Source organism: Strix aluco, chromosome 13, assembly GCF_031877795.1.
Source record: "Strix aluco isolate bStrAlu1 chromosome 13, bStrAlu1.hap1, whole genome shotgun sequence".
Classification (NCBI taxonomy): Eukaryota; Metazoa; Chordata; class Aves; order Strigiformes; family Strigidae; genus Strix; species Strix aluco.
In genome coordinates this window covers 8,187,673-8,215,262 of record NC_133943.1, presented here as the reverse complement: position 1 = coordinate 8,215,262, position 27,590 = coordinate 8,187,673, and the positions used below count along the sequence as shown (strand labels likewise).

At 41.0% G+C, this 27,590-nt stretch overlaps 2 protein-coding genes across 3 annotated transcripts; one reads left to right on the top strand and one right to left on the bottom strand.

The window, feature by feature from the left end:
• Nucleotides 1-889: 889 nt before the first annotated feature.
• MRPL22 (mitochondrial ribosomal protein L22) lies at nucleotides 890-8,938 on the bottom strand. Of its 2 annotated transcripts, XM_074838865.1 has the most exons (7): nucleotides 8,851-8,938; nucleotides 8,720-8,765; nucleotides 6,694-6,829; nucleotides 4,694-4,759; nucleotides 4,083-4,160; nucleotides 3,182-3,251; nucleotides 890-1,947 (listed from the first exon to the last, which is right to left on the bottom strand). In XM_074838865.1, exons 1-7 carry the CDS (start codon nucleotides 8,876-8,878, stop codon nucleotides 1,736-1,738), a joined length of 636 nt encoding a protein of 211 aa, XP_074694966.1. In that variant the 5' UTR covers nucleotides 8,879-8,938; the 3' UTR covers nucleotides 890-1,735. The 2 variants fall into 2 exon arrangements, with proteins under 2 accessions (XP_074694966.1, XP_074694967.1); XM_074838866.1 differs by lacking the exon at nucleotides 8,720-8,765 and having other exon boundaries at nucleotides 8,851-8,873.
• Nucleotides 8,939-8,957: 19 nt separating this feature from the next.
• On the top strand, nucleotides 8,958-27,229 carry GEMIN5 (gem nuclear organelle associated protein 5). Its single transcript, XM_074838860.1, has 28 exons — nucleotides 8,958-9,154; nucleotides 9,406-9,560; nucleotides 10,090-10,271; nucleotides 10,964-11,115; nucleotides 11,329-11,457; nucleotides 11,652-11,784; nucleotides 11,894-12,053; nucleotides 12,676-12,888; nucleotides 13,621-13,706; nucleotides 14,212-14,306; nucleotides 14,955-15,091; nucleotides 16,283-16,356; nucleotides 16,750-16,931; nucleotides 17,033-17,172; nucleotides 17,624-17,795; nucleotides 18,052-18,279; nucleotides 18,787-18,900; nucleotides 19,352-19,480; nucleotides 20,056-20,151; nucleotides 20,451-20,588; nucleotides 21,132-21,279; nucleotides 21,402-21,521; nucleotides 22,288-22,498; nucleotides 23,125-23,385; nucleotides 24,073-24,235; nucleotides 24,852-25,428; nucleotides 25,872-25,968; nucleotides 26,626-27,229. Exons 1-28 carry the CDS (start codon nucleotides 8,998-9,000, stop codon nucleotides 26,779-26,781), a joined length of 4,605 nt encoding a protein of 1,534 aa, XP_074694961.1. The 5' UTR covers nucleotides 8,958-8,997; the 3' UTR covers nucleotides 26,782-27,229.
• The last annotated feature ends 361 nt before the right edge of the window (nucleotides 27,230-27,590 follow it).

Here is a 27,590-nt window from a genome sequence, read left to right as displayed (position 1 = left end):
TGCAAAATCTACACCACACAGGAGAAACAGGTACTGGAATAAAATATCTAGAAGCCAGGTTTTATATGCTTACATGACAAGTGATTAAGCTTGGATTATCTTGCGATTCCTTAAGTCTTCTCCCAGATCACTGACCCCCAGAAAGATTAAGTCATTCAAGTTTGCTATAACTTGTAAGAGATTCAGTACGACAAAAAAAGAGTTTAATGGCAGCTGGCAGAGCAAAGCACAGCTGTTTATCATAGCACACCAGAAACAGTTCTTCAAACACGTCAGGGACTATAGAGTTTTACCAGGAACACACCTTTCAGACACAAGTTACTAAATCGTGGCTTTAAAGCAAGTAATGCCTCTGTAAGTGCACTGCAGAAAAACAGACTGCAAGTAAGCACCCATTAATGGTATTGAGCTATGCATGTACTCATGTAACTTCACAATCCCCTAACACTCTCTCTAACATCATGAGACCTTTTCTTTGGTAGCCAAAAGAAAAAGCTGTATGCCACCTTCATTAAGACAAGAAAGATAATTTGTTTCCTTATAGGAACTGTCCCTTTGCCATCATTCAAGTACTGATCAAAAGTAAACACATGCAAGAAAGGCTACTACTAGCTGGTGTGGTAAAAACACCCAAATGAGGTAAGCAATCTATCTCCCATTCTAATGTTCCCAGAATGAAAAAGAAAGTTGTAAATATCAGACATTTGCATAAACAACCAACTACTCATTCTCTTTTTATGCTGATCTTTGGACATATGAGTTGAAAATCTGACTAGGTGAAATGAGATTCCCCCTATTGACCTCAGTCTTTTTCTCTTCAAAGAAGTCATGATAAAAATGGGATCGTTTTCAGAGAACTGAAAGCCTGATTTGTATATGCAACAAGCCATTCGATATTAAACCCACAGAGCATTTTACTCGCCTCAAGATTACAAAAGCAATTTCTTTCCAGACAGTACAGAATAATTAGTTCACTCTTCACCAAGACAAGCTTTTCTCCATATTGTGCCTGTTACCCATACTGAGTTTCCACAGAGAACAGCCTGAACTCCATGCACATATCAGACTATTAATGTCATGGTCAGAATCAAGAACAGAGTTCCAAGATGCCGTAAGTTTTCACTGCCACCCTCTGACAAACTAAACATTGCCACCTACTGACTCTGTCAAAACTTGAACTTTAAATTATTTTTTTCATTCCCCACTCCCAGACACAGTGCCCAAGATGTACAACAGAGGCTGTAAGGAAAGAGCATTACAGCCTAGATAAAGAAACGATAAATTGGTGCCTGATAACCTCAACTATTATTGTTGGGTTTTTTCCACTGTTATAGCTACTTTAAGATGTCAAATTTTAGTCCAAGTCTTGATCTTGCAATGTGACTGTCAAGCATGTATTTTTACAATAAAAGACCCAACCATACATAACAGACAGCTGTGTGAATTTGAGGGCAACCACAGTTCCTTACAAGCTTTATAATGGCAGCGTATGTTCTAGATTTGATAGTCCAGAGCTTGAATGATGTGGTCCAAGTAACTCAGAAAAAGTAACATCTTTTGCTGCTTTTCCAAGATTTTTCCATACCTAGGGCTTGACAAATAAGAAAAACCTACGATCATTCTTGCATCATCCAGCTCCAGCAGCACCAAAGATATAACTAAAACATTATTTTAATTATTCTTTTATATAATTACATTGTCAAACAAGAAACATCTATGTAGTCACAAAAGTTTGTCACAGTGTATTAACAAGGGTTCTACTTCGCAGCTGCTGCACGTATTCTTTTGCTTGGTCAAAACCAGTCCTTGGTGGCTCTGGAGGAGGAGGAGGACCTTCCACCAACTTCACAAAGTAATGGCACCTGACGATTTTCATGATGCCAAACATGCCTTTGCCATGGTAACGAATCCGCTTCTCATAGCGGCCTCTGCCCGTCACTGACTCAGCTGAAGGAAAAAGGTAGGGAGGGGAGAGAAGACTATTCAGTCAAGAATAAACCACTACACATCTGCAACTGAAACACTGTCTTGCCAGTGTATTTTTCATGACTGCATATGAAGAGTTAATTCTACTTGGGATTCTCTCCATCTTTCTTCTATTACATTTAGCAGATTACTGCTGTAGAGGAACCTGTGAGTTGAATTAACACTCTTCAGGAACACCAAAAAGGTGCATTTAGAAAGCATGCACGCAAAGATAAATATGTAGTAAAGGACAAATCCAAAGGAAGCTACACTGAGCACTTACTGGATTATATAGCTCTTCTGAAGGTGGTATTAATTCCACTGCTTTTCAGCAGTTTGTCTCATGAATTCCTGTAGGAGTCTTACAGACTTCATTTTCCTCCTTTCTCCCTTTATTGTACTCATCATAGGTATTTTCATTATCTACACATCCAGTCCTGCACTAGCAGATAAACCTTCTTATGGCAGAGGCCTGGAAGGCTCCAAAGAATTCTAATCAAATCTGCTCTACAATCCAGGTTACTTTAAGCTTATGGGGTCAGCTTAATAAAAGTTATACCATATTTGGCAAAACGGGAATTTTTTCTTTGGGCCTAAAACCAACTATAAGTAAATATTTCTCTAACATTTTTCTAGGCAAAAAAGTGCTGTGGTTATTACAATCTTATTCTGTAATCATCTATAACAAAGCCTTTTTGTTAAGAAGTTTACTGTAAATATTAATTTACTTTTACACTGTTTCTTACAGAAGTTTAGACTCCAAAAAAAATCAAAGCTAGTAGTACTAGTCACGGAGAAAGCTTCCAGCATCTGTGTTCAGTGGCAATATTAAAAAGCAATAACAATTTGCTTCTTGTGTCTAGTCTTTCATAATCATGTCAAGCATCTTCCTCTTCAGGACTTTCCGTTCAAATAGGGAGCAGAAATTCCACTTTCAGATGAAAGCATCTTAAAAACAATGCATGTAGCAGATGCCAGAAGAACATTAGTCAGACACCAATGATAACAAACTGATGGTTGAAGGCTCAACAACCACACTAACTTCAGTTGTGCTGCAAGTCGGAAGCGTGTGCCTTTCATGTTTCAGTAAAGATAAACTCACTAGAAACTATCCTCTATTCATTTCTGCTGACCTGAAGCAACAAAACCTTATTAAGGATAAAACTTTTTTGCAGGATAGGATGACATTTTTCTGCACTAAGAAAAAAGAATGTACCTATATGTAAATTTGATTTGAATTCCACGTTGTGATTTCGTACTGCCATTTCCTGTGCTTCTAACAGAACCTGTAACAAAAGGAAAAGAAATTCCTACTCAGTATTTCCATTTAAGCAGTGCTATGTCTTATCTCTAGAGAACACAGAAGAAATTGCAAGTGTTACTTAGTTACAGAAAAAGTATTCTATAGAGATCAAAATTATGTAAAAGATGTTTGTCTTTTAACAAGTATGTTCTTTGCATACAGACTGAAAAGCTTTATTTCATTTTTTGGAATGGAGTGGAAAAGATGGTTCCCACCAGCATTTGTCAGCCTTCCATCCATGGACTTTTGTCTAAATAGACACCAGAGTTGAAACCAGTTCTAAGGTGGGCAAAATTAACTTAGGCTATTCAATATTTACAGTTAATACAGGATACTTCTTTGTCATTATTATGCCAGAAATCAATGCTCTGGCCAAGAAAATGAGTAATGTGAGACTCCTAACAACGACAGTGTATGGAAAACTTTCATGCCTTTACAGAACTCAGTCCTTTCCCTGACGATACCCTTCATCTCTTACAATGTTAAGAACCAAAGCACATAGATGTAGCAGCTGTTAGTGACAAGGATTCTGCATTATTTATCACAGACTTAACACCAAGCATTGTTAGACAGGGGACGCACATTTAACTTGTAATGATAATAAATTACAACAGCCAGCACAAGTGACCTCTGCATACTCATAAGTCACCACATTACATGACTGCTACAAAAATATGTTGTTTGAATGTGCTCCCAACAGGCTCAATAGAAACATGGAAAACACAGAAATAGAAACATCCCCAAACTTCTGGTGATAGGTATTGATTTTAAAGTTTTCTTGCAACTAGGAGTGTTAAAGAATACTACTACATACCTCTTTGATCACCTTTGCTCCCTTTTTATCACTAAATTCCAACTGAGCAAGAGCCTGATCAATGGACATTCCTTTTATCTGCAATCAAAGTGTTCAAGTTAACTTCTGCAATTACAAATATGTCTCTTCTCTTATTCAGAAGCCAATATTTAAATTATTTTGCCATTATGCATAGCAAATCAAAAGACTTTAGTTTCCTTAATTACATTCTTCAATGTAGTATCTTACATATAGAACTTCTGAGCTAAATATTGAATAAATCTTGATAAAACATTCAGTACAATTATTAATATTGAATTATTATTAATACAATTATTACAGCGCATTACTATCCTTCAAACTTCCCCTTGCCATCTACTATTAGACAGAAACCAACACAAAAATTCTTCCACAGTGCATAATCTTCATGTGATCCTGGGTACACATTTAAGAGCATACTAGGATAAAAGTAGCTAAACCAAACTACAAACAACTGCTCGCCTGCACAGATGCATGCTTTTCCCCAGGACTCTATTATGCTGATTAGACTGTGATTGAACTAGGTTATTAAGGCAAATACAGCAACTAAATTTTACATTCTACAAATACAGTGCAAAGTACTTTTTGCTTACCAGTTTTGCCAGATACCACATCTTATCTTTGCTATATTTTATTTCCCTCCGACAGTGATATATTTCCTAGGTGCAAAAAAAGTTAGAGGATCAGTAATTTTGCTGTGAAAACAAGAATAGAGCATACACATCTGCTCCACAATCTATTTTCTTACTAGGAATAAAGTATGACTCCCCCTCCTATACCATGAACATACCAAATCAGGCATACCTTTAACATTTGAAACTGAAAGCATTAAAAAAAGCAGCTAGTATACAGAAAATTTTAATATAATCTTACAAGAATTAGTTTATAAACAGAAGTCCCTGAAAAGGATAATATTTTTCATTATCTTTTCCCTTCCTCCTCCCCACCTTTTGAAGCAACCTGACAAGCCCATTCAGTCTTAAAAATACTACTCTGCTGTCAAGTCAACTTACTGGGATAACAACTAAACGATGTTACCAGTATGAACTTAATTAGTTCTTCAGAAGTAAAGAGGGTTTCAAGTTTGATTGGCATGAAGAGCTGTCTCCAAAAATCCATTTAACATTATTACTGTACCAATAAAGACCAAAACTAGCTAGTAAACTTTAATATCTATATAAATTTGAAAGAGAGGGCATTCTTTATGAACAGCTAAAAAACTGATTTAATAAGTGAGTTGGTCGATAACTCCATTTTCACATACACTGTGCGAGTCAGCACAGTACACAGCATGTATTTCTACGTCATAGGCCATAAGGTTCACAGAAGCAATAAATGCTCGCAGCCCACAAAAGCACATGTCCAAAACCCCTAATTCTTTTGCGATGCAAATACTTTACTTTGCTGAGCAGTGTGCCTAACAGACACCTTAACACATTAATTTCCAATGAAGAACAATTACGAAAATGGAATTCTAAAATATCAGTTCTTGAGAGTGAGGAAATACTGAAGAATTAACCTAAAATTCTCCCAGGTTGTGCTGTAGGGAAAGCAGCAGTGATTAGACCCTTCCATGATCAAATACAACACTTAGTTTTCATGCAAGTTTTCATTGAAGAGGCTTGCCTCTGTTCACATTTAACTGTACTTCCCAGTTATAAAATGATCAGTAAGAGGGGACAGGGAGAAACAGGCATAAGCCTGCTGTTATCAAAAACTAATCTGTTATCACTGCTTTTAAAACTTTACCATGTTACTCATGTTGACTTTTCCAAAAGTTGTCTTGAACAGCCAGCAGAAGGCCCTACACTGACCACACAGGTAACAAAAGGATTTTAGATTCTTTGCTTCAGTTTGTGGCTCAGTATAACACAAGTTATTGTGCAACAGACTGAAGAAACAATCCCACTGTACAGTGTATACAAAATGGTTTCCTAAGAAAAAAAACCTGCAACCGTATGTCACATCTGACTCACGTCCCTCCCCATATAACTTTAGAACCTCTCAGTCCATATTAAACATTTCAAGCAACCACTATGACAGAAAACAACCTCTGAATAGCTTCATTAAGGGGAGGCCACAGCAAGAGGCAACACACTATCAGACCACAGAGAATCTATAAGGCAGAGAAATTAAGAAATGAAGAGTGTGCACTCTCTTGTACCTACATCAAACAGGCACCACTAGTTCTACTACCCAAGGAAACTTACATTTATATCTTTGTGCACAGAAGTAGCAATACAATCACATTCTTCTCTAGTAAATACAAACAGAACAAGTGTATAATGATACATCCTTGCTAACTTCTACCTCTTTGTACTTCAGAGACTTCTACAGAGGATGGTACCTTTGAGTTTGCATCACATATAGGTGATCAGCTGCAAGCAACTTGAAGCTCCAATATAATGTAGAGATGGAAACCATTCAAAGTAACGTTAACTTTTACAGTATAAATACACCACACTGACTAAAATCTTAAATAACAAATAAGCTATCAAATTGGCACCTTGTGGAGTCACCCAGAGACAGTGACAATCTGTTCAGAAATTGCTAAAGTATAAGCACATAAGGAAATTCACAGGTGTATCCTTACAGCTGGTCTGCGAGGTTCTCCAGGCAGCTGCGGCGGGTAAACAACCCTGTTTTTCTTCTCCCACTTCCCAAATTTCTGCAGAGATGTGCTTGTGTGGATACATGACATAGCAAAAAGGCCACCAGACGCTAGCCACCTGCAAGATAAGACCACAGGCTTTGCTGCTGAACACAGAGTTCTTTGTCCCTGCCCAGTTTACCTGGAAAATTGTGAACTTACCTGTTTTGGTAAAGAGAACAGACACATCTGACTAATCACAAAATTAAACTGTTCAAGTCCTCTATGGTTTACATTGAAATGGCTTTTTACTTCAACAAGAAGCCTCAGGCTTCCTAATGCAAACCATGAACCATAAGTAACATTGGTGTAACATGAGGTTCCACATTAAGTGTCCCTGGATCATCACACAAAGACACAGTCACCTCTTTGTTCTTATGTGGGGTTCGCTACTCGCACAAATAATTCTTCATCTTTTCCAAAACTAGCCAATACTTATTCAACTTTTACCAACAACATTTTTAGCAGTAAAAATTTCTAGCTTTTCAAGGGACTGAGTATCAACAAAGTATCAGAAGTTTATAAACATTCTTAAATTTGAAAGGAAAGATATTCTACGCTACTTTCAAAACGCAATCAAGTCAACGTAAGACAACTAGTAGCAAAAACAATAGTTTTGAGTCAGTCCGCTCACCCCAGATTCAGAAAAACCAAGCTACATTTCGCCCCCTGCTGACCAGATCAAGCAGTACCGGGCAGCCACTCGACTGCAAGTAACAGATGAGTCTAAAACCAGATACTGTGAGTTTTACCAAGGCTTCTGCAGCTTCCTGTGGGTAGCCAAACTGTGCAGAGCATTTTAAAAACGACTGACAAACAGAACACGTTGATTAGTTTCAAGAGGGCATCCTACGCCTTAAAGTTTTCACATCCTATCAGGAGGTGGTAGTATAATATACAATTTCAAACGTTATATTTTTTCAGCTATTTACCAAAACCAGTTTATTTGCTTAATGCTTAAAAATTTCACTCATTGAGACAACAATTCATGACCACCAGACATAATATCATCAATTAATGCAGGAAAATATTTGACAAGCACATGAATATCACTTTGCAATTTAACAACTTAAGCAGTAATAAACTACGAATTACCTTCCTGGTATTAGCAGAACACATTAATACATTGGGCAAACTAAGAAATCTTACATTCTCTCTATCTTAAGGTAATCCAACCTTTTGTGAAAAGCAACTCTATCATAGCTTTAGGAAAAGATAGAGGACACAAACACACTGTAAGCAAAAGAAAACAGTAACAAGCAACAAACCAGAGTAGATTATACAAGGGTGAGAAGGGGAACAGGAAAGAAACAAGCTGCACCTTTCTAGAAAGAATCACGCATAAGCAGCAAGTGGGAGACATACAGACTAGAAGAACCGAGTAAAATAAACAATTAGCACGTAACTGTCCAACTGCAAGGCCATAAGCAAAGCACAGGAACATAAACCTGTTTCTTCTTCCTTCAGTGACACAGGTCTCTGCAATCTACCTCCACAGGCTCAAGAGACCAAAGCTCTGTGCTTTGAGAATCCACAGCAGCCTTTTTTCTGAAGTCAAGGATACAGTCAGCAGTGACCAACACTCCCCCAACACAACTTTGTCATTCCTCCTGACTGAGGGGAAAGACCACCAACTACAGAAAAGCAATGACTGGAGAGAGCACAGAGGGGAACAACAGGTACTATGTTACTGTGACCTGCACGATAGAGCTGGAGGAAATCTGGATGCTCGATAGAAAGAGGTCAGGAGAGAGACACCTCCATCATGCCACAGCCTCCAAGTACACAGAAATACACTACAGAGGCACGGAGCAACCTGTTCCCCACAGCTCCGGGGCAAGGTGAAAAGTTAACAAGAAGACCGAGCCAGGCCACCCCAGGGAACCCCGGAGCGAGGCGGCCCACACCCCACTACCTGGGGCGCCAGAGGGCCGGGCCTGCGGCAGGATCCCGGCAGAGCCGGACTCACCTCTGCGGCCGCGCCCAGCCGAGAAGACCGCGCGCCCAGGCACCACCTGGAAGGAAGCAGCACAGTGAGCAAGGAATAAACAGGCGAGACCCTCCGAAACCAGCACTCCGCTCCATCCCCTCACAACTTACCCGCACCAAGTGCCCACCGCGCCGCCATCTTCCCTGCCTCGCTTCACGGCAGGCACGCTCGGCACAGCGCGTTTTTTGCGACGGTTTGCGACGGCGTGCGCGGCGCTTGGCGGCAGCGCCGGCGGCAGCGCGGAGCGGCCCGGGGCGATGGCGGCGGCGGGTGTGCGGGTGTTGCCCGCCTCGCCCAACTGGTACAGCAGCCGCTGCAGCGATACCAGCGGCGATGGCCGCCTCTTCGGCTTCGCGGCGAGGCACCGCGTCTGCCTGCTGGACGTCGGTGGCGCCGCCGCACCCGCGTTTTACGGTACCGCTGTAACCCTCTCTCTGGGGACCCCCGGAACGCCGCGGCCCTCCCTGCCTCCCCCCACGGTTCTCCCTGCCTCCCCTCCCCGCTTTTATCGGGTCGCCCCGGTCCGGCGGGGCCGCCCCGCCGCCGGGAGCCGCTCGGGCACGTGGGGGGCGGCGGGAGCCCCGGGGGTCGGGGGTGAAGACGGGTTTGAGAAGGTGTCGTGCGCTCACGGGGGGCCTCATGGCGGTCTCTCGCTGTCGGTGCAGGAGAGCTCATCGGGCACACGGACCGGATCTCCGGGTTCGCGTTTTGCCACTGCCCCGGGCAGAGCAACCTCTGCGCCAGCAGCTCCGACGACGGGAGCGTCAAAATCTGGGACACGGAGGCCCTGGCGCCGGTGGGGGGGTACAGCCTGCACCAGGTAGGGTGCCCGCCGGGGGACGGAGGGGGCGAGACTGGGAGCGCTCACAGCGTGGGATGGGTGTTTGTAGGCCTCGCACACAAAGCAGGGTGATGTTACTTGAACTAAACGTGAATTTCAAACCTGGTGAAATTAAAACCGTTGAATGCTTCCGGCCAGCTTTTTGTTCTGGCCTTAGGTCTGCAGCATTGTTGCATCACCTTAATGAGCTGTTACCATCAAAGCCTCCGTGAGTGAATGAGTGAGTATGCTCGCAGGGCAAACTCACTGCCACTTAACCCAGCTCGATTAAAAGCTTTTCAGCGAGTTATTGTTCCACACTGGCCAGACTAAGAACATACATTTGAACAGTTACTGTCACTCAGGGCAGCATGTTGGCAAATGCATCGTGCCAAAGCCCAAAAGACCTGTAACGCTTTAGAACCCGTTCAGCTGATGCTGGGGAGTACTCACAGATTATTTTCTGCCCATTATTCTGTGTTAGATAGTTGTAAACCAGCTTTAAATGTATTCAATTCTCTTTCTTCAGAATGCAATCTCAGCGTTGCACTGGTCACCCCTTGTGAAAGATTTGATTGTATCCGGTGATGAAAAAGGTATAATTGTTTGTTACTGGCACAACAGAAGTGACAGCCAGCAGTTCTTCCCAGAGCCTCGGACAATTTTTTGTCTCACTTGTTCTCCTCACCATGAAAACCTGGTGGCAATTGGGTAAATATTCATTACGTTTTGTTTTCCGTTCTTCTTCTGTGAGAACCGTACTGTGAATTTTTGCTACACAGTTGCAAGGTTTTTTATTTTCTGTTTTATTCTGGTATGCAACGGTTCAGAAATAACATTTAGATTTGGTAGATCAGAAATCCATAACAGTGTAAGGGTCCAGGATGTTATTTTTTAATTAGATTTGATTGGTGTTTGTCACATTATAGGTTACTTCATCTGAAGAGAATTTCTTAGTTTGATTAGGCCTTTGTCAATTACTGCAATTCCAGTGCTTTAGATGCTCTGTACTGAACAGAGGAGGAATGTAAAAGCCCTTTAGGCTTAATGATACAGTTCTCTTGAAGGAGAACAGACACCAGAGGGAAGGAATGAAAGTGATTTGTGGTAAAGGGAAAAGTCTTCCTTGTGTAAAAGCCACTGTAGTTTTTTAAGTCTCTGAAAGCTGTATTACTAATGAATTAGTGTCATTCTTGAAGCCACATGTACTGGTTGCACTTCCTGTAAAAGCAGCTGCAGGTACCCAGTGCTGTACTGGAGCTCTGACAGTCTGCTAGTCCTCTTGCTGCTTGTGATTTGGCTTCCCTGTAATACAGAGATAGTGATCCTGGTAAAGAGCTCAGAAATCAAGTCAGATATTATTTTCCAGGAATCTCTTCATTAATTTAAGTCTCTCTTTTTAGCTACAAGGATGGCATGGTGGTTATAATTGATATCAGCAGGAAAAGAGAAGTACTTCATCGACTGAGAGGCCATGACGATGAAATACATTGTCTGGCCTGGTGCCCTGTGCCTGGTGAAGAAAGGTTACCTGCTTGGCAAGATGAGCTTCAAGGTATGTAGAAGCGATTAATAGTTTGAAGTAATTTTTAGTTCATGTAAATGTCTTTCTAGGGAATTGAATTCCTTATAGAAAGTCAGCAAGTAGCTAAGCAAAGACAACTGATAAATAAAGTACATTCTGATACAAATCAATATATTTCCAGTTAATTTTTATAAAGCTTTGAATTTTAAAGTATAATAACATGACTTCAATGGTATTCATTAGTTCCGTCAGAGGAAGGCAAACTTCCAAACGGGGAGCTGACACAGGACACAACCACGAAGAAAGGTTGTTACCTGGCTTCGGGAAGCAAAGATCAGACCATACGAATATGGAGCTGTACTAGAGGCAGAAGTAAGTAAGATTAATAATGTGAGATAAACAATAACAATACGGTGGAAGAGTTCTTCTCTACCTGCAGCCTTCATTTGCTAACTTTATAGTTTATAAAGCATGGGGACCATACTTAAAGCTTCAGATTCACAGAACTTTTTCTCCCAGAGAATTTTGATGTACTAGGTCTAGATGATCCCTTCTTGGTTCCGCAGGTGTGATGACTTTGAAGTTGCCACCCACAAAGAGAAGAGGTGGAGCTGTTGATCCTGCTGTTAAAGAGCGCATTTGGCTGACTGTTCACTGGCCTTCTGGTCGTTCCACAGAAATTGTATCCAGCTGTTTTGGGTAAGTAGGGCACACAGCAGCCTGGGTACCATCACACATGTAATACAGTCTATATATAGCCTATATTCTTTTGAAGTGAACAATGAAGTACACATTTTAAATTTTTCAGAGGAGAACTGCTACTCTGGGATTTGGCCCAATCTGGGAAACGCAAGTGGACGCTTCTAGGATCTTCTGAAGGACAAAATCACTCACGTATTGTGTTCAATCTGAGTTCTGTGAAGTGTCAAGACAAAGAGCTCCTTTTTTCCATTTCAATGGACAGAGATGTAAGAACCATTTAGAAAATTAACATAAAAATAGCAGTACCTGTACGGTTTGACTGAGTGAGGCTACCCCTTTTAGGGCACAAGTTTTCTCTTCAAATGGGTTTACTGCAGCATTTTATAACATGGTTGCTTAAAATTTGTTCTGAGCACAAGCTGCATATATTTTTGTTAGCTTGTAAGCTCAAGCTCTTACCATGGTAGAGTGAATGGTTATGACATTCTGGACTTGACTGGCAAGCGTTTAATAAAGGCAGTTTACCATCTTTTTTTCCTGTATGCTTCATTTTAAAAAGGCCTATTTTTCCTTTTTAAAAACATTTACTTGTACAACCTAAAGCATCTATTTTTTTTTGAAAAAAACTTTCTGCCTTTTACAGGCAGCAGATCACCTCCTGTTTTGAAGTCAGAAGAGGACCACAGTATTAAAATGTAGTCCTTTTGTCCATTCCATTACAGTCTTCCAACTCGCAGCTCTGACATGGAATCCTCTGGGTGCAGATCACATACTATGTCAAGCCTTGAATCTGACCCTTTGATTTTTCATCTCACTTGTGCTTTGTTTTCCCTTGTCATATCAGTCACTCTCCATTTAACCGTTCCTTGTTCCTTAAATACTCTTCAGGTGAAGTGCTGGGACCTGTCAACTCTTGATTGTTGCTGGACAATGCCCTCGCTTGGGGGGTTCGTCTATAGTCTCGCCTTCTCCCCTGTGGACACAGGCTGTCTTGCCATCGGTGTTGGAGACAGTATGATCCGAGTGTGGAATACTTTGTCCATGAACAATATCTATGATGTTAAAACCTTCTGGCAAAGCATAAAGTCCAAGGTTACAGCAGTAAGTGTGCTTTTCATTCCCTTTTTCTCTTGTCTCTTTTCCTCTTCTCACTCCATTAGAAGAATATTTCTCTTTGGCTCTGAAGAAGGTTTTTCCAACTAAAAATCTGTAAAGCCACGTTGTTTCTTTTGTACTTGATTCTTTTCATATATACAATGCGCTTTGGAATCTGGCAACAAATCTTTAGACCTTTATACAGCCCTAGGTGCTTGCATTACATCTAGTGAAAATGAGCTGAAGTCCAGCTGGCTGTTACATTACTTTCTTGCTTTTATTCTCCTTTGTGATCCTTTCTTGCTTCATCCATGGTTTCCCTTGTGCTGCTAGGAAGTTTGATACACACAGAAACCAATGTGGATGTCTTCAGGTTGGGTTTGACCAGTGGTTGGCCAGAGGCTACTGCCTGGTAAAATTGCTGGCAGCATTAAAACACAGTAGTTATTGTTCACACCAAAAGTCTTCTCATATCCTACAATATTCTCTACTTCCATTTTATAATGTAGCTATAAAGTAGTATTTTAACTATTCTAGTCCATTTCATCTGATTAAAATAGTTGGTAGGGGGAGAGCCTCTGATACTCAGAGGGATCAAATCAAGTGGCTGCAGTTGGAAAGGTGGGTATAAGGGATGGTGTTTGCTCATCAGTTTCGATGTTTTCCTTCTGTTTATTATTTAGAAATAAAGTGTCTGTAGCTTGTGTCATTACAGATCTCTTTCTGTTTTCCTTGCAGTTATCCTGGCATCCAACTAAGGAAGGCTGCTTGGCTTTTGGAACAGATGATGGAAAAGTTGGTATATTTGACACCTTCTCCAGCAGGTAAGAAAGTAGCTTTCAAATTCGTGTCAGATCCTGCCTGTATGTTCCCATGCATAGGTGGCATGGTCTTTCCCGAGGTATTTCTTTACTATCAGACAAGAGTAGAATTAAATTAAAACTAGTCAAACAGTTGGATTTTCAGTGCACCTTTTCATCTCTCCATTATGTCTGGTAGCTTCTAAGGTAATCTTACTCAAATTGCGTGACCAGAGATCATCTGTGGGAGGACATTAGTCAAGGAAATCTTTAGCCAGAAAGATGTTTTCAGAGCATGAAGAGCAACATGCAGGTGCAGGTCACCAGGACAGTTTTGTTATGTTTTTTTAGCAGTGTCCTAGAGGAGATGTTAAAGAAGGCTTGGTTGAGCCATTACTTTAGTATGTTATAGCGCCTGGTGTCTGTTTTCACCACTGGAAATAAGTTGCTTTGAAATATTTCTTTTTTTAAACTTTTTTTTCCCTTTGCTGAAATCTGACTGCCCCTGATTCCTTATTTTCCTGCCCAGTGCTAAGAATAAACCACCTCAGATCTCCAGTACTTACCACAAGAAGACTGTATACACATTAGCCTGGGGACCTCCAACTCCTCCTCTGTCTTCTGGTGAGTCTTCCAATACCTGCGACAAAGCAGGTCCTCTATGCAGAGCACACAGATGTCATGAAGTTGGTATGCCCTCCCTTAAGAAAAGGAGCCCCATTTGCTTGGTAGCAATCCTTTCTAGCAGCTAAGAATGCATCCTGCTTGAGGAGCTGTTAAGTTTTGCAAGGGAGCAAAACAATCTCTTCTAGTTCTTGAATTCTGGTAGCTTCAGGAAGTAGATGGGAGTGGAGTACCACACCTCTGTGCTTACTTCAGGGTCTTACAGACCAGTACCTGTCTGCACAGGCTTCCTGCAGTAACTGTGTCAGATCAGATATGGGTTCCTTAGCTCTAGAAGTAGGCTTCTATGATTTGAACTAAACAGAACAGCTCCATTGGCTCTTCCTACAAAACTGGAATTATTCTAAGTATCAAAATTAAAGGGAATTTTAATGCTTGCAGTGATTGTGCTATGAGAGATCTATTGGTAGAAATGAGAGGTCCTTTCAGAGGATTGTATTGTGAGAATTTCTTGCTGCCAGATCACAGGCAATTGAAGCATGTATATAGTCTTTTAAAATAATGTTTTGTTTTATAGTGGGAGTGATTACTTCTGCTAAGACTGATGAAGAACATGGTATATTTAGCTTTTTTTCCTCTGTTGTATAGGAGGAGAAGGTGAACAGCCCTCTGTAACTTTATATAGTTGTGCTGGAGAAGGTATTGTTTTTCAACACAACCCCTGGAAGCTTAATGGAGAGGCAAATGACATTAACAAAGTCATCCGAGACACTAATTCAATCAAAGTGAGTATTATTTTGACTTTTTAAATGGATTTGTGGTAACCATGTCATAGTTTCTGTGGCCTTGTAGTTGTAGGTTTCTGATTTTGCCTTTGTGATGTATCTGTAACAAATAAAAAATTTGAAAACCACGGTCTCCATAGATGAACTTCAGAGACACTTACTGGCTCAAACTATTTAAACAGTTTATGTGTTTGCCTCTGTAAAAGAGTGTCGTCTTGCCCCAGTGTCAACATGGCACATCTGTTCCTGGCATCAATTACTTAATTTACTTAACCAGAAAAGTTAAATTGAAGTATAGAGTCTGGTTTTAAAGCTCTGTGTGGCTGTTTAAAATAATTAGCTCACACAGAGCTTTCCAGTTTCAAAGCACTTGAAGTAATGTCCTGAATAATGTTGTAGCTTAGATCACGTGATGGGCACGCATGAGTTAACTACCTCAACTTCTCTTCTCTTGTTTCAGACATTAACTTCTTTTTTAAATAAATGGTGCAGTAAAGGCAGTCATGATTTTGCAGGAGTTTGTTTCCATTTACACTGCAGCTAATACAGAGTGGTTGGTGGTAACTGACCATAACATCTTCTCAAGTATGATCAGTCATTTCTTAGTTGAAAGTACAAAATAAGTGAAGTGGGTAAGACCTTCAGTCGTTTTAAGTTAGCATAAGCCAACTGAAGTCAGTCAAACTGTATTGATTGATATCAGCTGGGTTTTGGCTTCTTCCTTGAGTAGAAGACTCACTGGGGATTGAGACTAATGTCACAGGCAACGAAATGATCATTTTTAGGCATCTAAATTGTAAATTGTAAGTAACTTTCATCTAAATTAGGAAGAACAGAAATAATTACAAGTAAACTTGGATTTCTTTTGAAAGATGATAGAATTTGCTTGCAATGTCTAGGGCTTTCCAAGGAGCATACGAAGATCGAGCATCAAGGTCCTACCGGAATCCAGACAGACTTTCTTTGAGACGTTTCACTGAACTGATAAAAATAATCACTGGTTCTTGCATCAGTTCATTCAGCCTTAATCGCTCAAGCTTATGTCACTGCTACAGAAGCAATGGGACGCTTTTGTGACTTTCATTTTGCAGACTAATTTCAAGTCTGTCCAGTTGCCAGTCTTGCTCTGTTGAATGGATGTGAGAGAGGTTTAAGAATTTTTGACAATAGTTGTGTCTTGACTTTCTACAGCACAAACTGCCTGCACGTACAGAGATCAGTTGGAAACCCGATGGCAAACTGTTGGCTCTTGGCAATGAAGATGGGTATGTTTCCCTTGTAGGTTAAGGTGGTATATGTGCTGATCTTGACTACAACCACTGTAGTGAAGCAAAAGCACTTTTTGTTGCCCTGATTTGTCTCTGTTCTTTCACTGGTGATGTATTTGAATTGTGATAATACAGCATTCCTTGCTGTTACTTGGTTTAGCCGCTCCTGGCATGGAGGATCCACATCATCATGTTAAATTATTTTTCAAGGATCTGCTCGTGGTTGAAACGCACTTTTGCTGATGTATTAAATGAGGGTTTGAGATTAATCCAGAAAAGAAAAACTCATTTAGTTACTCTATTTCATGTTCTGTGATTCCACTTATGTAACAAAAAATTCCCATTTTCACTGACTGCTGGAATTCTTACGCTGTTGTTCTTACATTTCAGCTCAATTGAAATATTTCAGGCCCCAGACTTGAAGTTGCTCTGCACTATCCAGCAGCATCATAAACTGATTAACGCTATTCGTTGGCATCACGAGCATGGGAGTCAGCCAGAGCTGAGTTACCTGATAGCTTCAGGCTCAATCAATGCCACTATTTACGTGCATAATCTGAAGAGTGTCATAGGTAACAGTCTGCAGATTATATTTCAAGTCTTGGCATCTTGTTTTGGTTTACTCCCTGTTTGTCTTGCTGGCCATACTTGATCCTGTTCTTTATTCTTTCAGAGAGCACTTCAGAAAGTCCTTTGACAATAACAGAGCCTTTTCGAACTCTGGCTGGGCACACAGCTAAAATCACAAGTCTTTCTTGGAGCCCCCACCACGAAGGAAGACTGGTATCTGCATGCTATGATGGCACTGCACAGGTATTGTTCCACAGCCACTCAGAAGTGTATTTCTTTTAGTTTCAAGTCATCCATTAGTGCTTTAGAACCAAGCTGACTAAACAGCAAAGCTGCTTTTGTGAGATAAACTACTGAAGTACTGCAAATTTACCCTTGGTAACTGTTTCCTGGTTCTGGATACCTGATAGGTATCAGTATATTTTTGCCACTTGCAAATTGATTTGTAAGTCCAGTCATTATCATTTTCATACTACCACTTTTGGATCCTCAGAAAAGAAGGATGTTATGCAAATGTATCTATGCAAACAAAGGAAGCCCTGAATTTTCTCCATTTGCATGTTGGTATTTGAAATACCTGTTCAAATACCCTAAAACAGAAGCTCCTACAAGTGCAAATCACTGAAGAGAAAATGCAGACTATCAGAGGAAGATGAGACTTTCTGAGTAACTGGGTTTCTTTCTTGTTTATAAGGTGTGGGATGTTATGAAGGAAGAACCACTCTGCAACTACCGAGGGCACCAGGGCCGGCTACTGAGTGTCCAGTGGTCACCAGTGGATTCAGATTCTGTTTATACAGGAGCAGATGATTTTTCTGTTCACAAATGGCAGATTTCAAAGCAGGAGCATACACGGCCTCCTCAGGGTAAGTACATTCAAACAGAAGATCCTTTCCTGAAGATGATGTTGGAGCTGGGAAATAGAGAGTTTCCACACTGAAATGGTATGATAAATTCTTATGCTGAATTCCAAATCTGCCAGCTACCTCTTCAGGAACAGATTGTGTCTAGTTAAATTGTGTTATATCCTTATTTGGAAACTAAATGTTGATCTTGAGAGACAGCTAATAGATTGAAAATCTCTACAGATAATACCAGGGTAACTTTTGCAACCTTTTACAGGTAAAAAGAGTATAGAATTAGAGAAAAAAAGAAGTATGCAACCAAAAGTCAAAACCAAGAAGAAGAAAAAGCCTATAGGGAAGAGTCCAGCCAAGCAGGATCTAAGTGATTCCATGAATGGAGATGAGAGCATGAAGGAAGCGTTGCTAGAGGAAAACGGAGTGTCGGACCATGAAGGAGAAAAAGAAGCTCAGGAGGCAGAGTTGCCTGATAAAGTCTCCACAACTGGTAATAATCAAATCATCTTAGTTCAATGGTTCCCAGGCTGTTTAGCCCTTGGAGCATCACCAGGTTTAATATTTTCACGCAGATTTTCTCATAATACAGTTTATTGAAATACTCCACTTGAAGGAAATACGGTTCTGGAATGCCTTTCATAATTTTCAAAACTAGTTTGGGACTAATTGTCTTTAAAAAGATTCTGGCCTAACGAACAAAGTTACTGTGTTTGGCTTGAAACAGTGTCATTTTTGATCAGTGTTGCCTTCTGGTGATAAATCCTATAATACTGGTGGACCTTTGTTAGTGTTTATTGACATCTTATTTAGTATTCTGACAGTTCTGTCATGTTTTCTTAATATTTCCTTTCCCTGAAAAGCTATTAATTTCTATGGCAAAGCAAAGCTTGGTTTCTGTATATTTTAAAATTAATATAATAGCAGCATACTTGACATCTTCACATTCTTTGGGCTTTTCCATGTACTGTTCTCCTTTTTTTATCACTTAACTCCACAGTGTCCAAGGATACATCTTCATCTGCATATGATTATTCTTCATTCAGCTTGACAAAGCCTTTTGTGACCCAGAAAGCCATTCCTGTGAAAAAGGATCCACCTAAAGAGAAACCAAGTTAGTATGTTTCAGGGACTTTTAACAGTCTTGCATCAAGGCCGAGTTCCTCATTCTACGTTTCTGTTTGGCTGCAGCTTCCCTTCCTACTGTGACACCAAATAAGCACCAGAGAAAGAAGAGAGTGCTTTTAAAATTTCTTAAAACGTTTTAAGTTGTTTCTTCTTTTATTTGCCCTGCTTGTCAGGTCACTTGAGTAGTTGTTTAGTGTGGTCTTAGATACTACCTTTTAGTTGTTAGTTTCATTCCAGGCAAGATGGGCAGAAAAATATACAAAGTAACCAGTATTCAAAAGTTTGAGTAGTCATAATAGAGATGTATGTGGCACTTAAGCATCTGGTTTTTGTTTTCCTGTGTGAGGAAGAGGGGGGTTTGGAATACTTTGGAGAGTTCTGCTGTAGGAAGCTCTTGTAACTGTGCAGCAGAGACTAAAACATGTCTGATTTTTCAGCTCCTGATGCCTCTCTGAAGAAGAGGAAGCCTCGTTCTATTCTACCCTTCAGCACGTCCATGGATCACAGATCAAAAGATGAATTGCATCAGGACTGCTTGAGGCTGGCTACCTGTCTGAAAACCAAAGGTACTGGTCTAAAGCTAAAAAACTTAGAGGATAGGTGCTCTGAAGTATTTAGAAGCCTGTGTCCAAGGACATGACTTTGACCACTAAGCGTTTTTTTTAAATCCTTACCTTTATCAAAGTGTGTGACTAGTTATGGCCTCTTATTTAATTTCTCTTGCAGTGTTTCAGCACTCTGTAGTCACTCCAAACAGGTTTTGAGTAGGATCCTATGTTGTGGAGATAGAATTGTCTGCATGCATGCAAAGTGTTTTTCATCTTCAGAAGTATAGTGTGGGCTGGAGAAGATAAGCCATTAAGGGAGATGTTTGCATTCTCACAGTATTGTTCCTTATGCAAAGGAATGTGGTATGTTTGATTTAGAGTAGATGTTCTGCACAGACATCATCTTTCTATTCAAACGTAGATGTAAGTTCTAATTGACCTGCAAATTGTTAAATCTGCTATATGGGAAAAAAAGTAGAAGACTTAAGTATTTGCCAACAGTTGAGTGTAATGGAGTGGTACAGTGACTTGGCAGGTCCCAGTTCCCAGTGTTGTACCAAATCTTAAGTATTAATTCTTTTTGTCTGGTTTAGATAATAATGAAGATGTGTCCCCTGACCTCAAGGATTGCATCCACTTGGGGCTGTTCACAGACAGGGCTTCTCTGCACAAGATGATTGATGTGGAAGGTAAGTGGAATAATGAATCCACCTTGACAGTATGTCCACTGTAACTGTTGTATTCAAGGAGAAAAGAAATTGGGAAGAATACTTCTATTTTCTTTACTGTGGATTAAAGTCTAGGATTAAGAATGCAGGTGTGTGTGAAAAGAAGAAAAGACATACTTTTCCCAAGTAGTTTTTTCATCCTTAAGTTGCAAACCTGCAATACTTTACGCTTGAGTGATCTCACTTTTGCCAAGTTATTTTACTATGGCAAATAATGCTATTGCAGTCATGCTGATAGGAAGTATGTTTGCTTTCAACAGGAAAACATCACTTGGAGAATGGGCATCCAGACCTCTTTCAGCAGCTCATGTTGTGGAAAGGAGATATGAAGGGTGTCCTCCAGGCAGCTGCTGAGAGGGGAGAGCTGACAGACCAGCTGGTAGCAATCTCGCCCATGGGTATGTTTGCTCTTGTAACACGGGAGCAGATGGAATTAGCTGCCAAGGGTAGCCTCATTCTGATTGTTCTGGGTTGGAAACTCATGATTGTTCCAGACTGGAAGGAAGTTGCTTCTTTAACTGCTTGATAACAAAAATCAAACACAAAACATTTCCTATTTATGATGGATTATAGGCCGGGATGTTTCCACAAGCACCCTTAGGTTGGGATAGCAGGAAATAGAGTGGTTTCCTTTGGGAATTCTTGAAGGAGCAGGCCCATCCTTCCAAGCACAAAGTTGGTTTTTTGTAATACGTAGCAGTTCTTCCAGTCTGCTCTTGGTTTAAATATGCTTTTAAGTTATTTTACTCGTAGTAAAGTCCTCCAGTCATCTTCAAGCCCTGCTTCACTGCCTCAGTGACTTGTATTAGGATGGTTCAGAAACAAGAAACTAATCTGGGGAAGAGAAGACGTACATGTTGAAGAAAGCAGTAATGATGTCATCCCATAGGAATTCTTCCAGTTTTAAAATTTTGCCTCCAATTGTATTGTCTCTTTTGCAGTTGGGTATCAGGCCTGGGTTTGGACAGTAGAAGCCTTTGCGAAGCAGCTGTGTTTTCAGGAGCAGTATGTGAAGGCTGCCTCCCACCTCCTGTCCATCCATAAAGTGTATGAGGCTGTCGAGCTGCTGAGAGTGAACCATTTTTACAGGTTGCTGTATATTTATCTTTAGGATTTGTTTCTCTTTTCTAGTGGGGTAGATTTGATGTTTTGGTTCACTTTTTGTACACAGTCAATTAACTTTTCTATCTTGTTTCCATTATGTGTTTTAGGGAAGCAATTGTAATTGCTAAGGCCAGGTTGCGTCCAGAAGATCCAATTCTGAAGGATCTCTACACCAGTTGGGCAGCTCTGTTGGAGAAAGATGGTCATTATTCCATGGCCGCCAAATGGTGAGTGTTACTGGGAAGAAGACAGAATTGGTTCCATGCCTGAAACAAAGAAGGTTCTGGGTTTTGTAGCAGCTGGAATCTGTTAACTGGTCTGGTCGTTATTTGTCTAAGGTGCTTTCTGAGCCTGATCTCACTGGTCTCCTTCTAGAAGCTCCAGAGGGTGGTTCAGAGCAGGAGGTCCAAATGCCATACTATAGTAGAGCCATCTCTTTCCATAGACATTACTGGGAGGCTTTGAACACTAGTCTAGCAAGACTAAGATTAGGATGTATACAGCAAGACTATGTGATGTTTCCAACCTTTCCACTGTAAATGTGCAGCAGTAACGCTTGAAATATTTTGGCTGCAGTAGTGTTCTTTACTTGATGCTGATCTCAGTTCTGGCATTTTTGAGGACGTTCACACTTGTGAAAGGATTCAGATGAAATCCAGAGAAATGCAGTAGGGATAAACTACTGCATATAACCTTTCTCTCTTGAATCTATTTATAATTTCCATTTCTCATCCAAGCTGTGTATGGTAGGCACACCCCCAGAGGTTTCAGTCCAGATTATTAGGCTGTGTGACTTTCCCTTTGTCGCTCTGTGTCAGATCAGGTGCCGTATGTCTATAGTAAACTCTGGTAAGGCAAAGTGATGAGAGCTCTGAGAACCTGTGGAGACTACACGTTTATCTTCATTTGTATGTTTGTGCTACTCTGTTGCAATACAATTTAAAAACAGTATTTTAGTACTAATCAAGTCGATTTGCTTTTATCTCTTTTCAGTTATTTGGGGGCTTCCTCACCCTATGATGCAGTTAAGGTGTTGGCAAAAAAGGGGGATGTGACATCCCTTAAAACTGCTGCTGAGCTTGCGCTGTTATCTGGAGAGGAGGAGTTGTCAGCAACTTTGTCTTTCAGATGTGCCCAAGACCTGCTGTTATCCAGGAACTGGGTGGGAGCTCAGGAAGTCCTTCAGCAGCATAAAACTTTATTTGTGAGTCTGGTCATTTACTTTCTGCTTTCTTTAGCGTTGTCTCTCTTCAGATTAACTTGACCAACTTCCCATATGTTAATAGTCCACACGTAGTCCTTTGAGATGGTTTTGCCTCAAAAATATTTTTCTAGAAGTTTATTGCAACAACCTTATGAAACAGCATGTGTATTTGCAGAGGCAAAGGGACCATGGTGGGGAGGCACGTACGCTCTATGCTTGTTAGTTATATGAGAGGTAGTTGAGAAAAGTGGGATTTCATTTTAAGTATGTAATACTGATCATAAGAAGAAAGAAGTGAAGGAAAGTATTTGCTGTTTACATTAAAGGAACAAATGAGATAACTGTAAGTCCATCTGCCGGAGACTTAATCCAGAAATTCATTTTTGTGTGGACTGAGAAGCAGAAGGCTGGCTCAGCTTGTTCTGAGGTTTCCTTCTGACCCTAGAGTCTCTGAGTCTATCAGCATTGTTCTTTGGTAGCTGCAGTTCAGAAACAGTCTGTCACTAACAAGCTGCTACTACCCATGATGTTCTTAGATTTGCCTACTTGCTGTGGTCAGTAAGGGATTGTTTTTCTTTTAGCAGCAGCTCAGTGCTCTTTTTTTTTTTTTTTTTGTCTTGTTAAAGGGACAAAGACTTGTCTTCTGCCTTAACGAACTGCTTTGCAAGTGCCTTAGTGAAAGAAATCCCTGTGACCGAAAGAGCCCCGCCGTGCCTCCCTGTTATCATAGCTGGGAGCTGAACAGAGAGGTCTCATTTTTTGACATGGTGATCGAAGTGTGGCAGAAGGTATTGTGCATGGACACCACTGAGCGAGCCGCAAGTGCGTGGGAGCAGCTGCACAGTATTGAGCATCCTCCTTCTACCAACAACACACCCCCAAAACAGGTAAATGGATTTAGATCTGTAGACACACTAAACGTTACCGTGGCACACGCAGTAAAATGCAGCCGCTTTGTGGTGTTGTGCCAGCCATTCCCAGGGAAACGATGTCTGCACCCTGCTGCAGGGTGAGGTTATAGTCTGGGAGAAGTAGATGATAGGCAGCTGGGATGGCTTGTGTAGCCACCAGTTTGTTTCTGCGTTTGTTTCTGCACAGAGTAGGAACCGACATACAGTGTCAGTGATGAGCACTGAGATCACCAAGATGTGCTGGCTGGGTGGGAGTGATTGCAATAGCTGAGTGGTCTCAGCAGTGAATCAGGGTTTTGTGTCGAACTGATTGGAGAGGCAGGGCTGCTTGTTGTTAAATTATCCTGGAGTTCAGAGCGTCTGTTCGTAGATTGGTGCTCCTGCAGCTCTTCTCTGACCACAGTGAGTCACTGACCTTTGGTGTGCTCCCACTTCTCATCTGTTTAGTAGGACACATGCAAGCACAGCTGCTGATTTTACAGTTCTAAGTCATGTAAAAGTGCTCTATCTCCTGCGTGAAGGAGACTATGTACATTGCATTGTCATTAACCAAAAGCAATTTTAAGTCATGTGTTTCTGGGCTCTTCCACAATGGTCATAAGCTGTGAGTAATTCATACTTTGCCGTAAAACTATTAATCATGCTCTCTGGTTCTTCCTGTAGGTGCTTTTCCATATCTCCCATGACCTGACACTTGCAGCCCTGAGCTATCATACTGCTACCTGGGATGAAGCAGTGAAAAGTATTCTTGGAGCTGTGGCCCGCAGTTACAATGCTGGTAATTTCACTTTGATGCAAGAGATTTGCAGGATCATCCTTCCTGAAGGTACGTCTCGTCTTGTGTATCTCCTGGTACTGACAGACAGGGGAATCCTTGTAAGCACAGCTGTGTCTCCATTAATATTACTAGGGATAATAATGTTTAGAAGGAGCAAGACATACCCACATATGTGGCAACCTGTGGAATTTGGCTAGTACAAGGACCATTGGGCAATCAAAATTCCTGGCTGTGGAAGGAAGCTCAGCAGTGTCAGCTGGCATGGGTGATGTAGGAAACTGAGCAAATTCTGTTCTGTAAGGGAGATGAGGATGCTGGAAAGATGTGTTCATCTCAGTTACAAATCCCTCCAACCAGCCCTTCCCTTCATTCTCTGCAGAGTATGCAGTGCATTGGTGGCTCTTGATCACGTGAATATCTTGACGTGCAGCTTGGGACCAAAGAAGTTTGCTGTAGATGATGAGACCATGCAGTCTCATGCTTAGCTACATGTGTTTAAAAAGATGCCAAAGATGTCTGCCTTTGCTCTTCTGCTTCCTGCACCACTCTGCCAGCTACTGAGCAAATCTCTGGTTTGGGTCTCCAAGATAGCTGTTCATTTACCAGATCTGGTCTTTGTCTTTGGAAATCTCCATACTATTTGTAATCCTTTTTTCATTATTAGGCTGTGGTAACCTGAGACACAAACTGGACAGCACAAATTCTCAGAGTATGGACGCCTGCAGAAGTTTAGAGGGCTTTGTGGCTTACGGACTGCTGTATGACCTGTGGTGGAACCCACCCAAAGACACCCTTGCCTTGCAGAAGGCTGGTTTGGATCCTGTGCAGGGTCCCAGGGAGCAGACAGCTCTGGAGAAGAGTTACATTTCAGGTCAATCCTCCTCTGAAGAAACTCCTGATCAAACTGCAGCTGAGATGGATGAAAACCTGTGCAATACAACTGAAGTTCGTACATGTGAGGCAGAAAGTAACTCAAGAACTAGTTCAGTCGATTTGGTAGACAGTCAGTCAAAACTAAATGGCTGCAAAGTGCTTCTTTCAGAAGAGATTGCTGCTTTACAGAACACCCAAAGAGATATAGCTGAGGTCCAGCAGATTTTAGCAGAGATGATCCGCCAGCATCAGCAGCAGAGGAACAATCTTCAGGAAAACACAAATGGAAGCACCCAGGAAAGCAACCTGCATCAGAGTTCAGAGACTGAATCAGACAAACCACGCTCTGACAGCAATCAGATGAACTGGTAAGCTTCAGAATGTAAATTAACGGATTGAAAAGCATTGGGGGGGTTTGTGTGTTCGTGCAGCAGATTTCTTGTTTAGCTCAGATTGCTTCTCATCTCAAGCTTGTCAACCAGGGACACTTCAACATACAGCTCAAAAGTCTTGCATTTTCTGGGGCTGAACTACCATGTGCATAAATTTAATACAGCTGAATAATTTCCTGATACACAGGGTGTGTTGGTACGGTGAATAAACAGGGCAGCTTGGAAAGGGGAGGATAATGAAAAGGACAAGCGTGATCTAAGAGGTCTGTCTCTTGGTTGAACAATTATTTGGGACTTTGGCAGGAATGAGCTAGAGCATGTAACACCTGTCCAACTCTCCTGTGCTGCCTGTCCAGGAGGGAGGCTTATGCAGTCATTTAAGCAAAAGTTACTCACAACACCTGCTCTTTTCTTGACAGTAAAGATGAAGTAAAGGAACCAATTACACTCCCTGAGCTAACAAAGCAGCTTCTAAAAGCAAAGCAGAAACTAGCAGAATTTCCAGACAATTTAAAGGTAAGTTTTCAGAAGAGGCATTGTGGTTCTGAAAAAGGACAGTCTTGTTGTCAGGGCAGCCTCATCATAGAACACCATTCCTTACTTTCTGTGTGAAAGGGAACTTTCTTTGTGATCTGTCATTTTTGAGAGAGAATGGATGCATGCCATCAGGGTAATATTTTTCTTTGATGCATAACTTTCTCCATACAGTTGGAAAGTGTAGGTAAAGCTCCTGCATGGGAGAACTCAATGGGATGTTCTGTATGAATCCCTCCCATGCATTTTAAAAGTAATCCCTTGCTACTTAGAATTATGTATGCAAAACCAGTTTTGATAAACAGTGAAATCAGAAATTTAAGGTATAAAATGGCCTTTCTAGATTAGGAACTGTAGAAACTACACATGACATGTTTGAAAACAGTGTTTCCTAGGCTGTCTCATCCCCTCTGTTCTCTAGTCTATAACTGAAGGTAGTCATGGTGATTGTGCAAGAGGGGGCAAACCTTGTCAAACATGCACTGGAAAAAAGAGGAAGAAATGCATCTGACTTGGGAGTATTTGTTCAAAAGATACTGTAAAGCAGTGTCTTTTAGAGAACTCACTGCCTGAATACATTGTAGTTGAACAATTATAATTGAAAGAGTAGACATCACCTCATGTTCCTTTTTTTTGCAGGTCTTCCCGTTCCCCGACGTGCTGGAGTGCTGCCTTGTGCTCCTTCACATCGGATCCCAGTGCGCTCCCGAGCTACGGGAAGAGGCATCGGCTCTCCTTAGGAAACACGGTAGCGCTAATACTTACAGCAGGGCTGGCAGGAGGTTCTTGACATGACATTTTGAGACAAAACTGTCTCCCTTGAGCTGCCTACAGCTACTTAACACCAAGGCTGTTTCTTAGAGTCAAGGCTTGTTTTGATGGCCATGGTTATTTTGGGTAAAACTACTAAAAAACAGGTTTATATACAGACTCACTTGTGGTCAACAACTACTACTACTAAAGGAGATTGTGTTAGAAAATTGAAAAGCAGTAGGTTGTGGCCTTGAACTGTATACAGGATTTTTGTACAGTCTTTTCCAACAAATGAAGTTAATGCCTCTCTTACATGTAAGAGAAACAGTTTTGAGCAGCTCTATCAGTCTTTCAGCAGAAAAGGAATAGTAGCTGCCCTCAGGAAAAACAATGGTTTCTGTAGGCAAACTGACCGTTAAGCCAGTATTGTTCTTAAAAGCATTGTGCGTTTATTTTCCCTCCTTTAAATAAAGTCTTCTACCACCATGAATTGGCATTTAATTTCATGGATAGAAATCTGTATCAATCGGGCAAATGCATTAAAAATAAGCCTGGTTTGTTGGGTTCTTTTGTTAAACTTTCTACATAAATCAAACTCGGTAGATAAAACGAAGTGTGTGCTATGACTCAGCTTTGTGTGGTGAAGCCACCTGTAAAGGTGAGGTACTACCAAGTTCTCTAGAAAAGCTGCTATTCTAGAAGTGCCAAAAACAATCCTAAATTCTGGAGTCTTACAGTTTACCTAAAGGCTTTGCCTGTTTTGTTAGAAAAACTAACTCTTCCTAAGAACAAGGCTATATAAGCTTTAGTGAACATAGCATTTATCTTAGTAATTTCTCAAAGCTTTTAAA